A 13,859-nucleotide genomic window follows, 5' to 3' on the forward strand; every position below is an offset into this window, starting at 1 on the left:
TTTGCACTTAAGCTTCTTGGAGGCCTTTTAAAAAACATGTCTTAACCATGGTCTCAAGCATAAAACGTGCAAATGTGTGAAGAAGATGTCAGCATAGGATAATTTACAGTTCCAGCAATGTGGTGAATTGAGAGAAACTTGCATGATAAAACTGCAGGAACTCTGTGTGTAAATATTCTTAACACCCCTGAAAGGGACACTTAAGATAGGGTTAAGATGGTGAATTGTGTTAAGTATATTTTAGCAAAATGAAAACTAAACTGAAAAATACTGTTACATGCCACAAGAAAGTTGAATCTAGAAACATTATGCTCAGCGAAAGAAGCCAGAAATAAGAGAACACATATTTTATGATGCCATTTATAAGAAGGGTCCCCCCAAAAGGCAACTATACAGAGAGACAGAGAACAGATTAGTGGTTGCTTAAGCTGGAAGGGAGCATGGTGAATGACTGTGAATGGGTATGGGACAGCTCTTTAGGGTGAAGGAAATGGTCCAAAATTGGACTGTGATGGTTGGACAACTTGATAGATACTCACTGAATTGTATGCTTAAAATGGGTGAGATTTTTTTTTTTTTTTTTGGCCGTGTAAATGATTCTCTCAATAAAAGCTGTTTTTTAAAAAATCAACATACAACATTATAAAGCAATTATTACTGCTGTTTAGATGATGACTCTTTTCAAGACCACATGGACTGCAGCCTGCCAGGCTCCTCTGTCCATGTGATTTCCCAGGCAAGAATACTGGAGTGGGTTGCCATTTCCTCCTCCAGGGGATCATCCTGACCCAGGGATCGAACCTTCATCTCCTGCTTTAGCAGGTGGATTCTTTATCACTGAGCCACCAGGGAAATAAAGTCACTCTTCTATAAGTAAAAAATAATAATAATTAAAAACTAATTAAATGATCAATGTGGCAGGACTTCCTTGGTGGTCCAGTGGCCAAGACTCTGCATTCTCAATGCAGGGGGCCTGGGTTCAATTCCTGGTCAGGGAACTGGATCTCACATGCCGCAACCAAAGATTCCATGAGCCACAACCGAGACTCGGTGCAGTAAAATAAATAAATATTTTTTTAAAAAATTAATGTGGCAGCAAGTAATTCAGAAAAGACAAAACAGAACAAAACAAAGCAGGACCAAACCTGGAAATGCATTTCTAAGGGCTCAGCACTATTTTCCGGTTTCATACCCAAATTCTGATGAGACAAGGAGATTCCTCTTTGCAGCCCCTCCTGGAGGCGGAGCTTTGCCCCCTGCCTCTGGTCCGCAGGAGGCTTGGCCGGGGCCAGCAGGAAAGACTTGCTGCGGACAAAGTCAGCTTGCTTCACGGGCTCCTGTCAGGACACAAGAAAGACACACGCGGTCCCGTCACCTGAGGTTCAGACGGGGACAAACACAACCACAGGTGATGAGCCCCGAAGGCTTCTCCACCCACGTGGCTCATACAGCTGGCACCTTCTTGGGGAGCTCTGGCTCACGACTGGCTGCCATCCAGCCTCCAGGATGGACTTGCTCACGGTCTGCTCCTGGCTCCTGACCTGTCCTTGGCCCTGGCCAGGTCAGAGGGCCAGGTTCCACTGGAAAGGCGAAAGGAACCATGTTTAGAGATAGCTTTATGACTTTTAGGACACTTCGGATGACCATGGATGCCAGGATCACTGGTGACTATTTGTTTTATAAATTCCCTAAGCCTGCAGGAGGTTTTCCAAGCTTGGCTACAGCAGCAGTTTTGGTGAAGATGAAGAGAAACAGGTCAACTGCAAGCTCAGGCTCACTTCCCCACATGGCTGCAACATGATTTGGGATTTTTACCGTGTTGACTGGGGGGAACCCAAAAGCTGTGAGTCTCAGCCTACTTTTAAACACCACTGTTTGGGTTGGAGAAAACTGTTTTCAGTCTGGAGTGTACAAGGGACCCCCGGGGTCCAGCCCTACGAATGTTGGTGAAGAGTACAGACCCCAGTGGGCGGCCAGGGCAGCAGCACATGCAGGGCTCAGTCATTTACTGCAAAATGAGTCAAGATGGGGCTGCTGACATGGTTGCCTAGCATCCAAATGAGAAGTTATTTTCACCCCGGGTCCCTTTCTCCAGATGCTGAGCTATGTTGCCAAGGAGCTGGGGAACAGAGGGCCGGCTGCACTGCCTGAGTGGTCCACGGCTCCTCTGCTGCCCTGGCCCCCTGGCACATGCACGGGGCAGACATCAGCTGTCATCACAGGCAACGGTCGCTATAATGACCGTGCAGGACATGGGGCCATCACGGGGTCCCAGCCCCCAGCCCCCACCTGGGGCGCTCCCCTGCATACACAGGGAGACAGAGGGTCCGCTCTAAGCACCTGGGTTTTCTCGGGTACCTTGGCAGGTCTTCCTGTGTCAGACTTCAAGGTCCGGGCCGCAGGTTTGTCTTCCTGGCTGGGGGGCTGCTCCAGAGGTCCTCGGCGCTTCTGGCGCCCCACGGTGACCCAGGGCAGCGCGGGCTGGCCGTTGGTTCCAGGCCCTGCTACCTTCTCTGAGGATAAAGACACAGGTCATACAAAGCAATCCTGGCCACCTCCAGCCTAGCGTGACTTCTCCCACCCACAGCACACTGCACAGGGGCTCTGGGGTGCGTGTGTGGGTGGGGGTCTGCAAGCCTCCTTGGAGACACTGGTCCTTTTCTTTTGGGGACTTTGTTTTCTCAGTTATGTTCAGTCACTAAGTCATATCTGACTCTTTGCGACTCCATGGACTGCAGCACACCAGGCTTCCCTGTCCTTCACAGTCTCCTGGAGTGTGCTTAAACTCATGTCCATTGAATTGGCGATGCCATCCAACCATCTCATCCTCTGTCGCCTCCTTCTCCTCCTGCCTTCAATCTTTCCCAGCATCAGGGTCTTAGTTAAAGATGATTCAAAGAGATTACGCCTCTCCTGTCCGAGCCACAGAAAAATCAAATGCAACTGCTCCCATACACACGTTTAAAAGCAACCTTCCTTCTATGGGATGTTAGGGAATGAGATAAGAGTCAGTACCTAGATAGAGAAGATTTCTCTAAGACAGACCTGTCCCTTGGGACCAGTATATACTACCCAATACTCGATATGCTTGGAACACTATGCTTCTCTTTTCTTTTAAAAATTGTAAGCACAATCTTCCCCAGTGGGGAAGATTACTCTGTGACACCAAGAATAAGCCACGACTATTTTCCTTGATGTTTGGGAGAGAAGAGGAAAAAAATGCCTTTAAAACAAAACATTGGGATGAATTTCCTTCCATGTTCACAGTGCTTGCTTTGGGTGGTAAAACTGTGTTTCCCCTTTCCCTTGCCTTTCAACTCTTCTGTATTTTTCTATTTCCTATTATGAGAATTTATTCCCTTCATCAACAGAAAAAAGAAGCCAGTTTGTTTTTTTCAAGGAAACCAAGTGATTAAATAAGTGGCTTCTCATGGGGGTCTGGAAAGTTCATTGAGCTCAAGGCCCACGAGCCAGCCTCCCTGAGCATCTGCCCACCACCCACAGAGCCAACGGCCAGAATCCCCATCTCCACTGGCTTCTTCCTGCTTCCCGTGTCCACAGGGTGCCCCCGTCAGCAGGCACAGGCTGCACCATGCCACAGCACACACGGGGACATCCAGGGCGGGACAGTGCCCTTATTCTTTGTGGCCTGACAGACACCACCCCTTGATCGGGTGTGTTTAGGATTTTACTCTGTCTGGTTTGGCTTCGGCCTCCAGTTCAACATGGAGTCCCTTTCTCCCACCCCCGGTCAACAAGAAGGGGTGAGAGACAGAGCCACCACCCCGTGAGCTTCTTCTCCCACCAGGGTTGCATACGCACGGACCTGCCCTTGGCCCCCGCGAACCTGCTCCATCGCCTCGACTCGCCCCTTGTCCCCTCTGCCCTCTCAGACTCTCCCTGGATGCTGACCTTTTCCCCGTCACTCTGTAAAATGCTTGGGTCTCCCACAGCTCAGAGAAAAATGTCTCCAGAACCTCGCCACTTCCTTGCAGCCCCCATTCTCCATTCTCCTCTGCCCGTGTCTCTTCAGCTAACCCCGGACTCAGACACGATGTGAACACCACTATCCATCCGCCCAACTGCTGGACCGCAGATCCGGGGCCTTGCCTGTCTTCCAGCTGTTTCACCCCTGCAGCTCAGCTGGGACCATGTAGCCCCCTGTGGGCACCCCACCTCCAGGACCCTGCCGGACTCTTGCTCATAAACCTGGAATTCCCCTTGTTCCTAATCCTCAGCCTTTCTCTCTTCCTTCCCAAGTACTCTCTGTTCAACTCTTAACCAGCACTCACAGTTGCTCAGATTGCTTCCAAATGTGTAAGCCAGCCCTACCTTCTACTCTGAGCCAGGGCCCAGCATTTCTACTCCCCACCCCTCCTTCCCTTCTTCCACCCTCCCATTCATTCATTCCTTCATTCATCCATTCCTTGTTTGCTATGGGCAGGGATTGTGCTTAAAAACTAAGATGGTAAAGAGAAAATTGTTTCTTTAAAGAGCTCTGGGCTTCCCTGGTGGTCCAATGCTTAAGAATCTGCCTGCCAATGCTGGGGACACAGGTTTGATCCCTGGTCCGGGAAGATCCCACATGCCACGTGGCAACTAAACTCCTGCACCACAACTACAGCGCCTGTGCTCCAGAGCGCATGCTCCGCAATGAGCAGCCCGCACGCCACAAGTACAGAGTAGGCCCCCACTCGCCGCAACTGGAGAAAGCCTGTGTGCAGCAACAAAGACCCAACGCAGCCAAAAATAAATACGTGGCGAAAACCGGAACTCGCTACACTTCACAACGTGCTGTGGACACGGGGTAACACCGAGGGGTGGGAGCTGAGGATACTGTCTGCAAATGGGACCTGAAGAAGGCAAGGAAAGGGGACAAAAGACAGCGATGCTGGCAGAGGGGCTGAAGGACAGGGTGGGCCAACTGAGGGGGTCTTCCTGGCCTTTTTCTTGTCCATCATAGGTTTAAACCCTGGGTATACTCTGGAGGAGATTGCGTGGGGAGTAAGTGTGAGTGGGGCTGGAGGCGGGGAGGTGGGTGGGAGGCTGTGGCCATGGTCCAGGAGAGGTTGGACAACGACTCCAGGATCATCCCTTCAAGTCCACCAAGCTCCCGCCTGGGTATCGCCTCCTCCAGGAAGCCTGTTCCGGTCACTCAGTTGGACACATTCCCCCTCCTAAGTCTGCTGGAACTCTCCTGAGACGTTTGCCCCACTGTTTGGTACTAAACACATCTGCCAGCTGACCAACCACCCCACTGACATAGGCTTTTGGTCACCATAACTTCTTATTTACTTAACAAACAGCCAGCAGCGACTACATACCAGGTGCTGTTCTGATATTAGCTTATCCAAGGTGTAACTGTGTTTCTCGTCCAGAGAACCGAGCAGTCGCTGGGCACACAGAGGCAGGCAGTGTGGCTCATTTCACCCAAAGTCTGCATGTCTCATCCCCCCTTCCCAACTTCTCCTTCCAGAGAGTACTCATAATCCATGTCTTTCTGGAGTTTTCCTGCAGGAAGGGGTCCTTTTATTCCTCTCAGATCTTCTCTTCACACTCACTGGCTGGTCGTGCTCTCTGTTCTCTCTTGGCTCCTGATGTCTGGCGACACAGTTCTCCCAGCAACAGCCAGCACATGCCAGCCTTCACCTCTGACAAGGAGACTGGAGAAAAGCAGGGCTCTGACAGGGGTTGAAACTCACTATCTCAGTCAACAAAATTATTTTGAGTCATCAAACCTGGCTCATCTGCATTGCAGGTGATTCTTTACCGACTGAGCTACCAGGGAAGCCCCTACTTTATCATGTAATCTTTTTAAAAAAGTTTTTTTTAAAAAAAGCACTCCAAATTAATCAGGACTCACGCGGTGCTTGGGCGGTGACCAGGGACAGAAGTCAGTTCCTGCTCACCCTCTTCACGCCCTCTCTGGCCTCCACACTGCCTGGGGTCCTGGGACTACTTGTGTTTTCGACGGCTGCCCCTGCCCTCCTACTCCTCCTCTGCAATTCTCTGAAGGCTTACCCGGAATCCCCCCTCCCACTTCCATTTCCTAACTAAGACCCCAGACCAGCAGGGGCAAAGAACCTGCCTCTCTGAACTCAATGGCACAGTGCAGCTCCCAGAGAAGCGCTGCTGTGTCTGCCAGCCTCCTTCTCGGGGCATGGCGGGCAGACTGTCCGTACACTGCTCCCTTCGCCTTCGTACTTCCCTTCGCCTACTCATTGCCTCTCTCACAACCTCCACACACCCGTCCGGGAAAAAAAGCCCCTGCTGCTTTCACTGTCTCCCCCTGGAGTGTTTACATCATAACAAGTGAGAGCTGGAAAGGCCTGGACCGTGCCCTCTGCCCCTGGCTTGCGGACAGGTCAGTACAGCATCTCGTGCCCACTGACCCACATAGGACACAGTTAAACTGTGATGATAACTACCAGCGTGTCAAGGTTTTACAACAAATCCGGTCCTGGTGAAAAGGGCTGATGGGCTGATGGACTTAAACAGTGTTCCGGGTCAACGCTGCCCAGGGTCTGGTAACCCAGCGTATCTGTGGAGGGGACAGAGGGGCAGTCCATGCCAGGGCCGGGGTTTGTGCAGGCTCCAGAGCAGGAGTTTCTGTGATTTTTTTTTCCCTGAATGGGGACCTGAAGTCTGCTCTGTTTGTTGATAAAGAGCCAACTATAACAGTTTGGGGTGGGGCTTCCCTGGTGTCTCAGATGGTAAAGAATCCGCCTGCAATGCAGGAAACCCTGGTTCAATTACCTGGGTTGGGAAGATCCCCTGGAGTAGGGAATGGCTACCATTCCAGTGTTCTTGCCTGGAGAATTCCATGGAGAGAGGAGCCTGGTGGGCTACAGTCCATGGGGTTGCAAAGAGTCGGACACAACTAAGTGACTAAAATAACCCACTCACTCACTCATTTAACTCTTTTAAGGCTCTGTGACTCGTAGGGAAAATTTGTGAAAAAGCATTTTTAGAGAAAAGTCAACGTGTGAACCACATCTGGATCTGGAAGTGCAGGGCTGGGCATCTGGTCACCCAAGGGCGTGTGAACTGGAGGCTCCAAGGGTCAGACGCTTGGCCAGGCTCTCTGCTTGAGTTCAGGGCCTGAGCCAAGGCCTCAGCATGTGAGGGCTGGCAGACCTTGTACCAACATCCAGCCCGACTCCCACACCTCACGGTGGTGACCTGGGAGCCAGCAACAGGCTCCAGGGCACAGAGCTGTGATGGAGGAACCTGGATTGCAAGCTCATTTGCTCAACCACCACTGTCTGTCTCTAAGCAGAAGATAACGACCAGAGTCTTCTGAGCACAGAGACAACCGATCTCCCTGTCCTGCCAGGTGATGGAGCCAGTACCTCATATGGATATGAGGATAGAAAGACACTGTAATTTGAGAATAATTTTGAGGGCTTCCCTGGTGGCTCAGTGGTAAAGAGCCCACCTGCCAATGCAGGAGACACGGGTTTGAGCCCTGACCAGGGAAGATACCACATGCTTCGGAGCAACTAAGGCTGAGCACCACAACTACCAGGCCTGTGCTCCAGAGCACGGGAGCTGAGACTGCTGCAGCCCATGCTCCGCAGTAAGAAGACGCTGCAGTGAGAAGTCTGCACGCTGCAGCTAGACGGTGACCCCCGCCTCTCTGCAACTAAAGTCCGTGCGCAGCAATGAAGATCCAGCACAGCCAAAATAAAATAAATAATCTTTAAAAAGCTGGGGCAGGAGAATCCCCTTCCCACACCCTCCCGCACAGCCGAGAAGAGGTTTCGGCACATCCCTGGGAAGTGTGACTGTACGGTATGAAGCCACATCACGGTCTGCAGTTAAAATGCTCTTGCTGCCCTGTGAGTTACGACTAACCGCATTTCACAAAGGAGGAAGCTAAGACACAGCAGTTGACAAACTCATTTGCTCAGAATCTCACAGCCCCTGTGGGATGGACCCCAGAATCAAACCTCCAAACCCAGGCTCTTCAGTGTCCCCACCCAGTGCCTGCCTGGCAAACTTCCCTGCCCCATCCCTGCCCCTGGTCGCACAAACAGGGCGGAGGGCCACCCGCTGCAGGTCAGGAGCACTCCCCACCCATCCCAGCCCTGGCACAGATGTCCTACAGAAGGGAAGCCGTTGATGTTCTCAGGGAGCTGCTGGCAGGGGTGGGGCTGGAGGAGACGTCAGAGGGAGGGAAGGGGTGGCAGATGAGCTTGGGGAGGCAGAAATGTTGACTTTGGCCAGAATCTAAACTGCCTTAAATGCCTTACACGGGAGTGTGAATTTTATTCTAAATATAATGGGGAGGCATCCAGAGGATTTAAAAAATTTGTTTTAATTGGAGGAACACTGCTTCACAATGTTGTGCTGGTTTCTGCCTCACAACGCACAGCAGCCACGTGTATACATGTATCACCTCCCCTTTGAGCCTCTCTCCCGCCACCCTCGAGGTCATCACAGAGCACCAAGCTGGGCTCCCTGTGTGACACAGCAGCTTCTCCCTAGTGACACCCTGAGAAAACCGTAGTTCAAAAAGACACACGTACCCCAGTGTTCACAGCGGCACTATCTACAACAGCCAGGACACAGAAGCAACCTAGATGTCCACTGACATTCACAAGTTTTAAAGAGCAAAGTTCCAGGGTTAGACCCATGACTTGGGAAGAGAGAGTGAGGACAGAGTTGGAGGGAGAGGGCGCTGCAGGGGTCAGGTTAAAGGTGCGGAGAGCTGGCCTGGGGGCAGGCGAGGGAGGACAAAGACCTGCACGTTAGCATGACCAGGACGCGTGGACCAAGGTGTAAAACATGACTGATCTTCATCCATCAGATGGAAGACAAGAAACTAAAATAGCCTGACAACTCCTAGTGCAGATGAGAGGCGGAGAAACAATCTCATCTCTGCTCTGAGAAGTGTAAACTTGTGCAGCCTTCATGAGGGTCATCTGAAGTTGGCTATTAAATTAAAACTTTCTAGCTCTGTGAGCCAGAAAATCCGCTTTTAAGAATCTATCCTGTGGTTTCCCTGGTGGTCCAGTGGCTGAGAATCCGCCTGCCAAGGCAGGGGACATGGGCTTGATCTCTGGTCCGGGAAGATCCCACAGGCCACAGAGCAACTAAGCCTGGGAGTACAGCTACTGAGCCCACTTGCTGCAGTTACTGAAGCCCATGCACCTAGGACCTGTGCTCTGCAACGAGAAGCTGCTGCAATGAGAAGCCCGCACACCGCAACTAGAGAGTAGCCCCTGCTCTCACAATTAGACAAAAGCCCGAGCGGCAATGAAGACCCAGCACAGCCAAAAATAGATAAATCTTAAAAAAAGAAATCTATCCTAGAGATAGAATTCCCCAGTGGTTATGACTCCAAATTTTCACTTCTGAGGGCCCGGTTTTGACCCCTGGTCAGGAAACTAAGATCCCACAAGTCTCACGGCATGGCCAAAAAACAACAACAACAAAAAACTGTCTAGCCTAACTTAGAGAAATGATTGTGTGAACACACAGAACTAAAACGAACTAGGATGGTTACTGCAGCAGTGTTAGCAAAAGGAAAAAAAAAAAAAACAAAACCCTCTCAACAATCGGAATGCCCTTCTGCAGTGGAATGGCTAAACAATATATGGTATATGTACTCTGGTGGCTCAGATGGTAAAGAATCAGCCTGCGGTGTAGGAGACCCTGGTTCGATCCCTGGGTCAAGAAGATCCCCTGGAGAAGGGAATGGCAACCCATTCCAGTGTTCTTGCCTAGAGAATTCCATGGGCAGAGGAGCCTGGTTGGCTACAGTCCATGGGGTTGCAAAGAGTTAGACACAACTGAGCGACTAGACATACACACACACACACACACACATGTTGCCCTTAAAAAGAATGAGGACAAGTGGCTCACTCTGATCAGAGAAAATGCCCACTCCTTATTGTGGACTGAAAATGTCTAATTGCAAGCTAACATGGATAGCATTTTTATGATAAAAAAAAAAAAAAATAGATTGCTGGGGACTTCGCTGGCAGGCCAGGGGTTGAAATTCTGTGCTCCCACTGCAGGGAGCACAGGTTCAATTCCTGATTGGGGAGCTAAGATCCTGCATGCCCATTGGTGTGGCCCCCAAAATAAATAAAAACTCAAAAAAAAACCCCCAAAAAACTGCTGCACCTACCTGTCAACACTGATGTAACTCTGACCACAGCCGGCATGAGAAACAGCAGGGATGACTCTATTAGTGGTGGTGCGTTCTGCATGTGTATGTGTGTGTGGGAGGGGCTCAGGGAGGTTCAGAGGTGGGTGGAGAGGAGGCTGATACATCTTTTTCTGTCATTTAAAAGGTTATTTTAAAATGTACATACAGTGAAACTCATTTTTCTGCCATAGAGTTCTGTGAGTTTGAATATAGACTTAAGATTCCTGTAACAGCCACCACAAATGGGCCACAGAACAATGTCAACATCCCCCAAAATTCTCTCCCTTTGTAGTCAGTTATTCAGTCACTCAGTGGTGCCCGACTCTTTGTGACTCCACGGACTGCAGCATGCCAGGCTTTCCTGTCTTCCGCCGTCTCCCATTCCTGCCTAGAGAATCCCATGGACAGAGGAGCCTGGAAGGCTGCAGTCCATGGGGTGACAAAGTCAGACACGACTGAAGCAATTGATCACGCACGCATGTCCACTGAGTCAGAGACGCCATCCAACCATCTCATCCTCCGTCTCCCCCTTCTCCTCCTGCCCTCAATCTTTCCCAGCACCGGGGTTTTTTCCAGGGAGTTGGCTCTTCGCTCAGGGGCCCAAAGTACTGGAGCTTCAGCGTGGCGAGAGCAGGCGAGCTGCAGGACACCGGCACCACACCTGCTGAGGGGTCCGGCGTCCCTCCTGGCTCTGCTGAGGGGGAGTCACCACACTGGGCAGCAGGTGGGGATAAGCAGATGCACACGGTCTGAGGAGCCCAGAGGAGGCAGGGGAGCTGAGGCCCAGAGTGTGGACCATGCTTACTTGCCAGGAACGGACCATGGGGGGAAGGAGAAGGACAAAAAGAAGGGTAGGTGTGAATGAAGTTGGTTTTCTTTAAGAACAAAAGACATGAATATATTTTTAGGACACCAAAAAAAAAAAAAAACAAACCCCACCAAACTCCTTGTATTCTACTTAAACAAGCTTGAATACACTGAAATAACTGCCATTAGAGAAGGTGACAACCTCTTGGAGCTCATTTCCTTCAGAAAATGTCTCTGACACCCAAAGACAAGGGGGACATCTCACCACCTGCTGCCTCCCTGGGCGCTAAGTTCCCGGACGGCAAGGCTGCCATGCTCTTCCTGACTGCCTTTCGGGGTCAGAACAGCACGTGTGTGAGGCAGGAGTATGTGAATGCTGAAAGACCAGATGCATGAAGGAGTGAGCCTGGCTCCAGGGCCTGCTGTGCCACTGTCACCAGCCTGGAAGGAGTCAGTTTGGACTGGAGGTGGAGACCAGTTAACCAACGAGGCCCCTGGTGAGAACAGCAGTGTCCAGCTACTCTCCAAAATACCCAGCAAGTGCCCACATGGAAGATAAGTCACACACACATGACTAGAAGGCAGGCCAACAGGAATAACGTCCAGAGAATGAGCTGAAAAGTGATGACTTTTTTCTGTGTCTTCAATATTTCACCATTTTCCCTGCGCTAATTCTAATCCTGTGAGCAGAAGAGTCCTTCCAGCCTGGTAATTTAGACCGTGGGACAGATTGGTCCTGGCCAGCTCAGTCAGCAGAGCATGGGATTCTTAATCCCAGGGTTGTGGGTTCTAGCCCCATGGTGGGTGGTTGCTCCTCAATATTTGGGCTTCCCTGTTGGCTCAGACAATAAAGAATCTGCCTGCAAGGCAAGAGACCCAGGTTTAATCCCTGGGTTGAGAAGATCCCCTGGAGAAGGGAATGGCCATCGACCTGTCTTCTTGCCTGGAGAGTTCTGTGGGCAGAGGAGCCTGGTGGGCTACTGTCCATGGGACGGCAGAGTTGGACACAGCCGAGTGATCACCACTTTCACAGACGGGTCCAGCAGAGGCGTGGGAGCTGTCCTGCACACACGAGCAGGGACCCTAACCCAGGGCCATTCACTGGCTACGGCAGGGGGGTGAGCAGGTTCACCAGTCTCCTGCATGCTGATGAGCACGAACGTGCTGGGCTCACAGAGAACACCCCAAGGGGCCCCATGAGACTCAGCCCAGGCGACAAGCTGGGCTCCTGTTCATTGCCACCACCACCATATTCTCCCTGAATACCACATCCTGGGGTTTCTTCACCTTGAGAGCAGACAGACAGGGTGTGAGGAGAGGGAGGGAAGGAGCTGGAGTCCCCGAGGCAGAACAGGGCCCACCTGGGGCCCCTCCATCACCCTCAGGGGGACAGGGGAGGTGGCAGCCCAACTGGGGGCTCTGGATAAAATGCTGTTATAATGAGATAATGAACAGCAACAATTAGGCCTTTCTAGAAAACTGGGTAATATGTTATTACAACTTTTTATTATCTGTATGTTTTAGGTGAATTTAATTGCCTTTAGCTGCTGTAATCTGGGGGCAAGGCCAGTAGCAGAAGTTATAATAACGAATTGAACCACGAGCAGACCCAGTGTCTGGGGAAGGAATGGAGACCACTCCACTTAATGGGTTCCAGGAGCCAGAGCTCTGAGACTCTGCTCTGGCCTGTGGGAGGCAGCCCCCAGACTCCACAGTCCCAGGTGGGACGAGAGCAGCCCCACCCTCTGTTGGCTCTCATGCCTCAAGTCTGGAGAAGGGAATGGCAACCCACTCCAGTATTCTTGCCTGGAGAATCCCATGGACAGAGGAGCCTGGTGGGCTACAGTCCACGGGGTCGCAGAGAGTTGGACGCAACTCAGTGACTAAACCCTAACCGAGAGGGTCAGTTCCCAAAAGAACATGAGAATTATCTCCTCTCTTTGCACTGATATGAAAATCACTCCCTGTGCCCCCTGTAGTGACCGGGATTCTTCCCTTCCAGAATTCACCTGAGTCAGTTATTTCTATGGCTTAGAGAATGCTAACAAAGTTAGACAGATGAGACAATTCTCTTCCACTATTTAAGCAAAGAAATGAGTAAGTATGATAGCGTATTTTATGTGCTGTGCTAAGTTGCTTCAGTTGTGTTCAGTTGTGCTTCAACCTAGGGATGGAACCCGCGTCTCTTACGTCTCCTGCGGTGGCAGGTGGGTTCTTTACCACTGCTGCTGCTGCTGCTAAGTCGCTTCCGTCGTGTCCGACTCTGTGCGACCCATAGACGGCAGCCCACCAGACTCCCCTGTCCCCGGGGTTCTCAAGGCAAGAGCACTGGAGTGGGCTGCCATTCCCTTCTCCAGTACGTGACAATGAAAAGTGAAAGTGAAGTCGCTCAGTCGTGTCCGACTCCAGCCCACCAGACTCCCCTGTCCCCGGGGTTCTCAAGGCAAGAGCACTGGAGTGGGCTGCCATTCCCTTCTCCAGTGCACGAAAGTGAAAAGTGAAAGTGAAGTCACTCAGTCGTGCCCACTAGTGCCACCTTAGTCAAAAGAAAAAACAGATTATTTTTTCTATGGTCTCTAACTACAGACCATTCCAGCCAACTGCTCTTGACAATGAACAAGGCCTAACCCTCCCAGCTTAGGCTGAGGAAGTTATAAATTATCAATGTGTCAAGCATCGCCCGCTGAAGTTTCTTTTCCAGCTCTGACCACGAAGCTGAGTATCCTGCGTTTAAGTTCCATTCATTTGGCAAGCCCGTGACAGAAGACATCTTCAATTCTAGGCCACGAAGGTGGATGGTGCTGATGTCAGGGTTTTATCTGCAGCCCCCTCCTCCATGGCTAGTTCAGTGGCTTTTTGAATCACTCTATAATAGCTTCAATAATCTGGAAAT

The 13,859-nt window shown here is 51.0% G+C and overlaps 1 protein-coding gene across 8 annotated transcripts in view; it reads right to left on the reverse strand.

Moving 5' to 3' along the window:
* Positions 1-13,859, reverse strand: part of KIAA1211L (KIAA1211 like) — a 130,418-nt gene that overhangs the window by 870 nt on the left and 115,689 nt on the right. For 6 of the 8 annotated variants that reach the window (XM_027554668.1, XM_027554666.1, XM_027554667.1 and 3 more), the window contains 2 exons: positions 2,341-2,513; positions 1,193-1,337 (listed from right to left, as the gene is read on the reverse strand). In XM_027554668.1, coding sequence (XP_027410469.1) covers positions 1,193-1,337; positions 2,341-2,513 — 318 coding nt within the window. Of the gene's footprint in view, positions 1-1,192; positions 1,338-2,340; positions 2,514-13,478; positions 13,852-13,859 lie in introns of those variants that run through there. The other 2 variants (XM_027554665.1, XM_027554670.1) reach the window with 2 other exon arrangements.

Source organism: Bos indicus x Bos taurus, chromosome 11 (assembly GCF_003369695.1).
Source record: "Bos indicus x Bos taurus breed Angus x Brahman F1 hybrid chromosome 11, Bos_hybrid_MaternalHap_v2.0, whole genome shotgun sequence".
Classification (NCBI taxonomy): domain Eukaryota; kingdom Metazoa; phylum Chordata; class Mammalia; order Artiodactyla; family Bovidae; genus Bos; species Bos indicus x Bos taurus.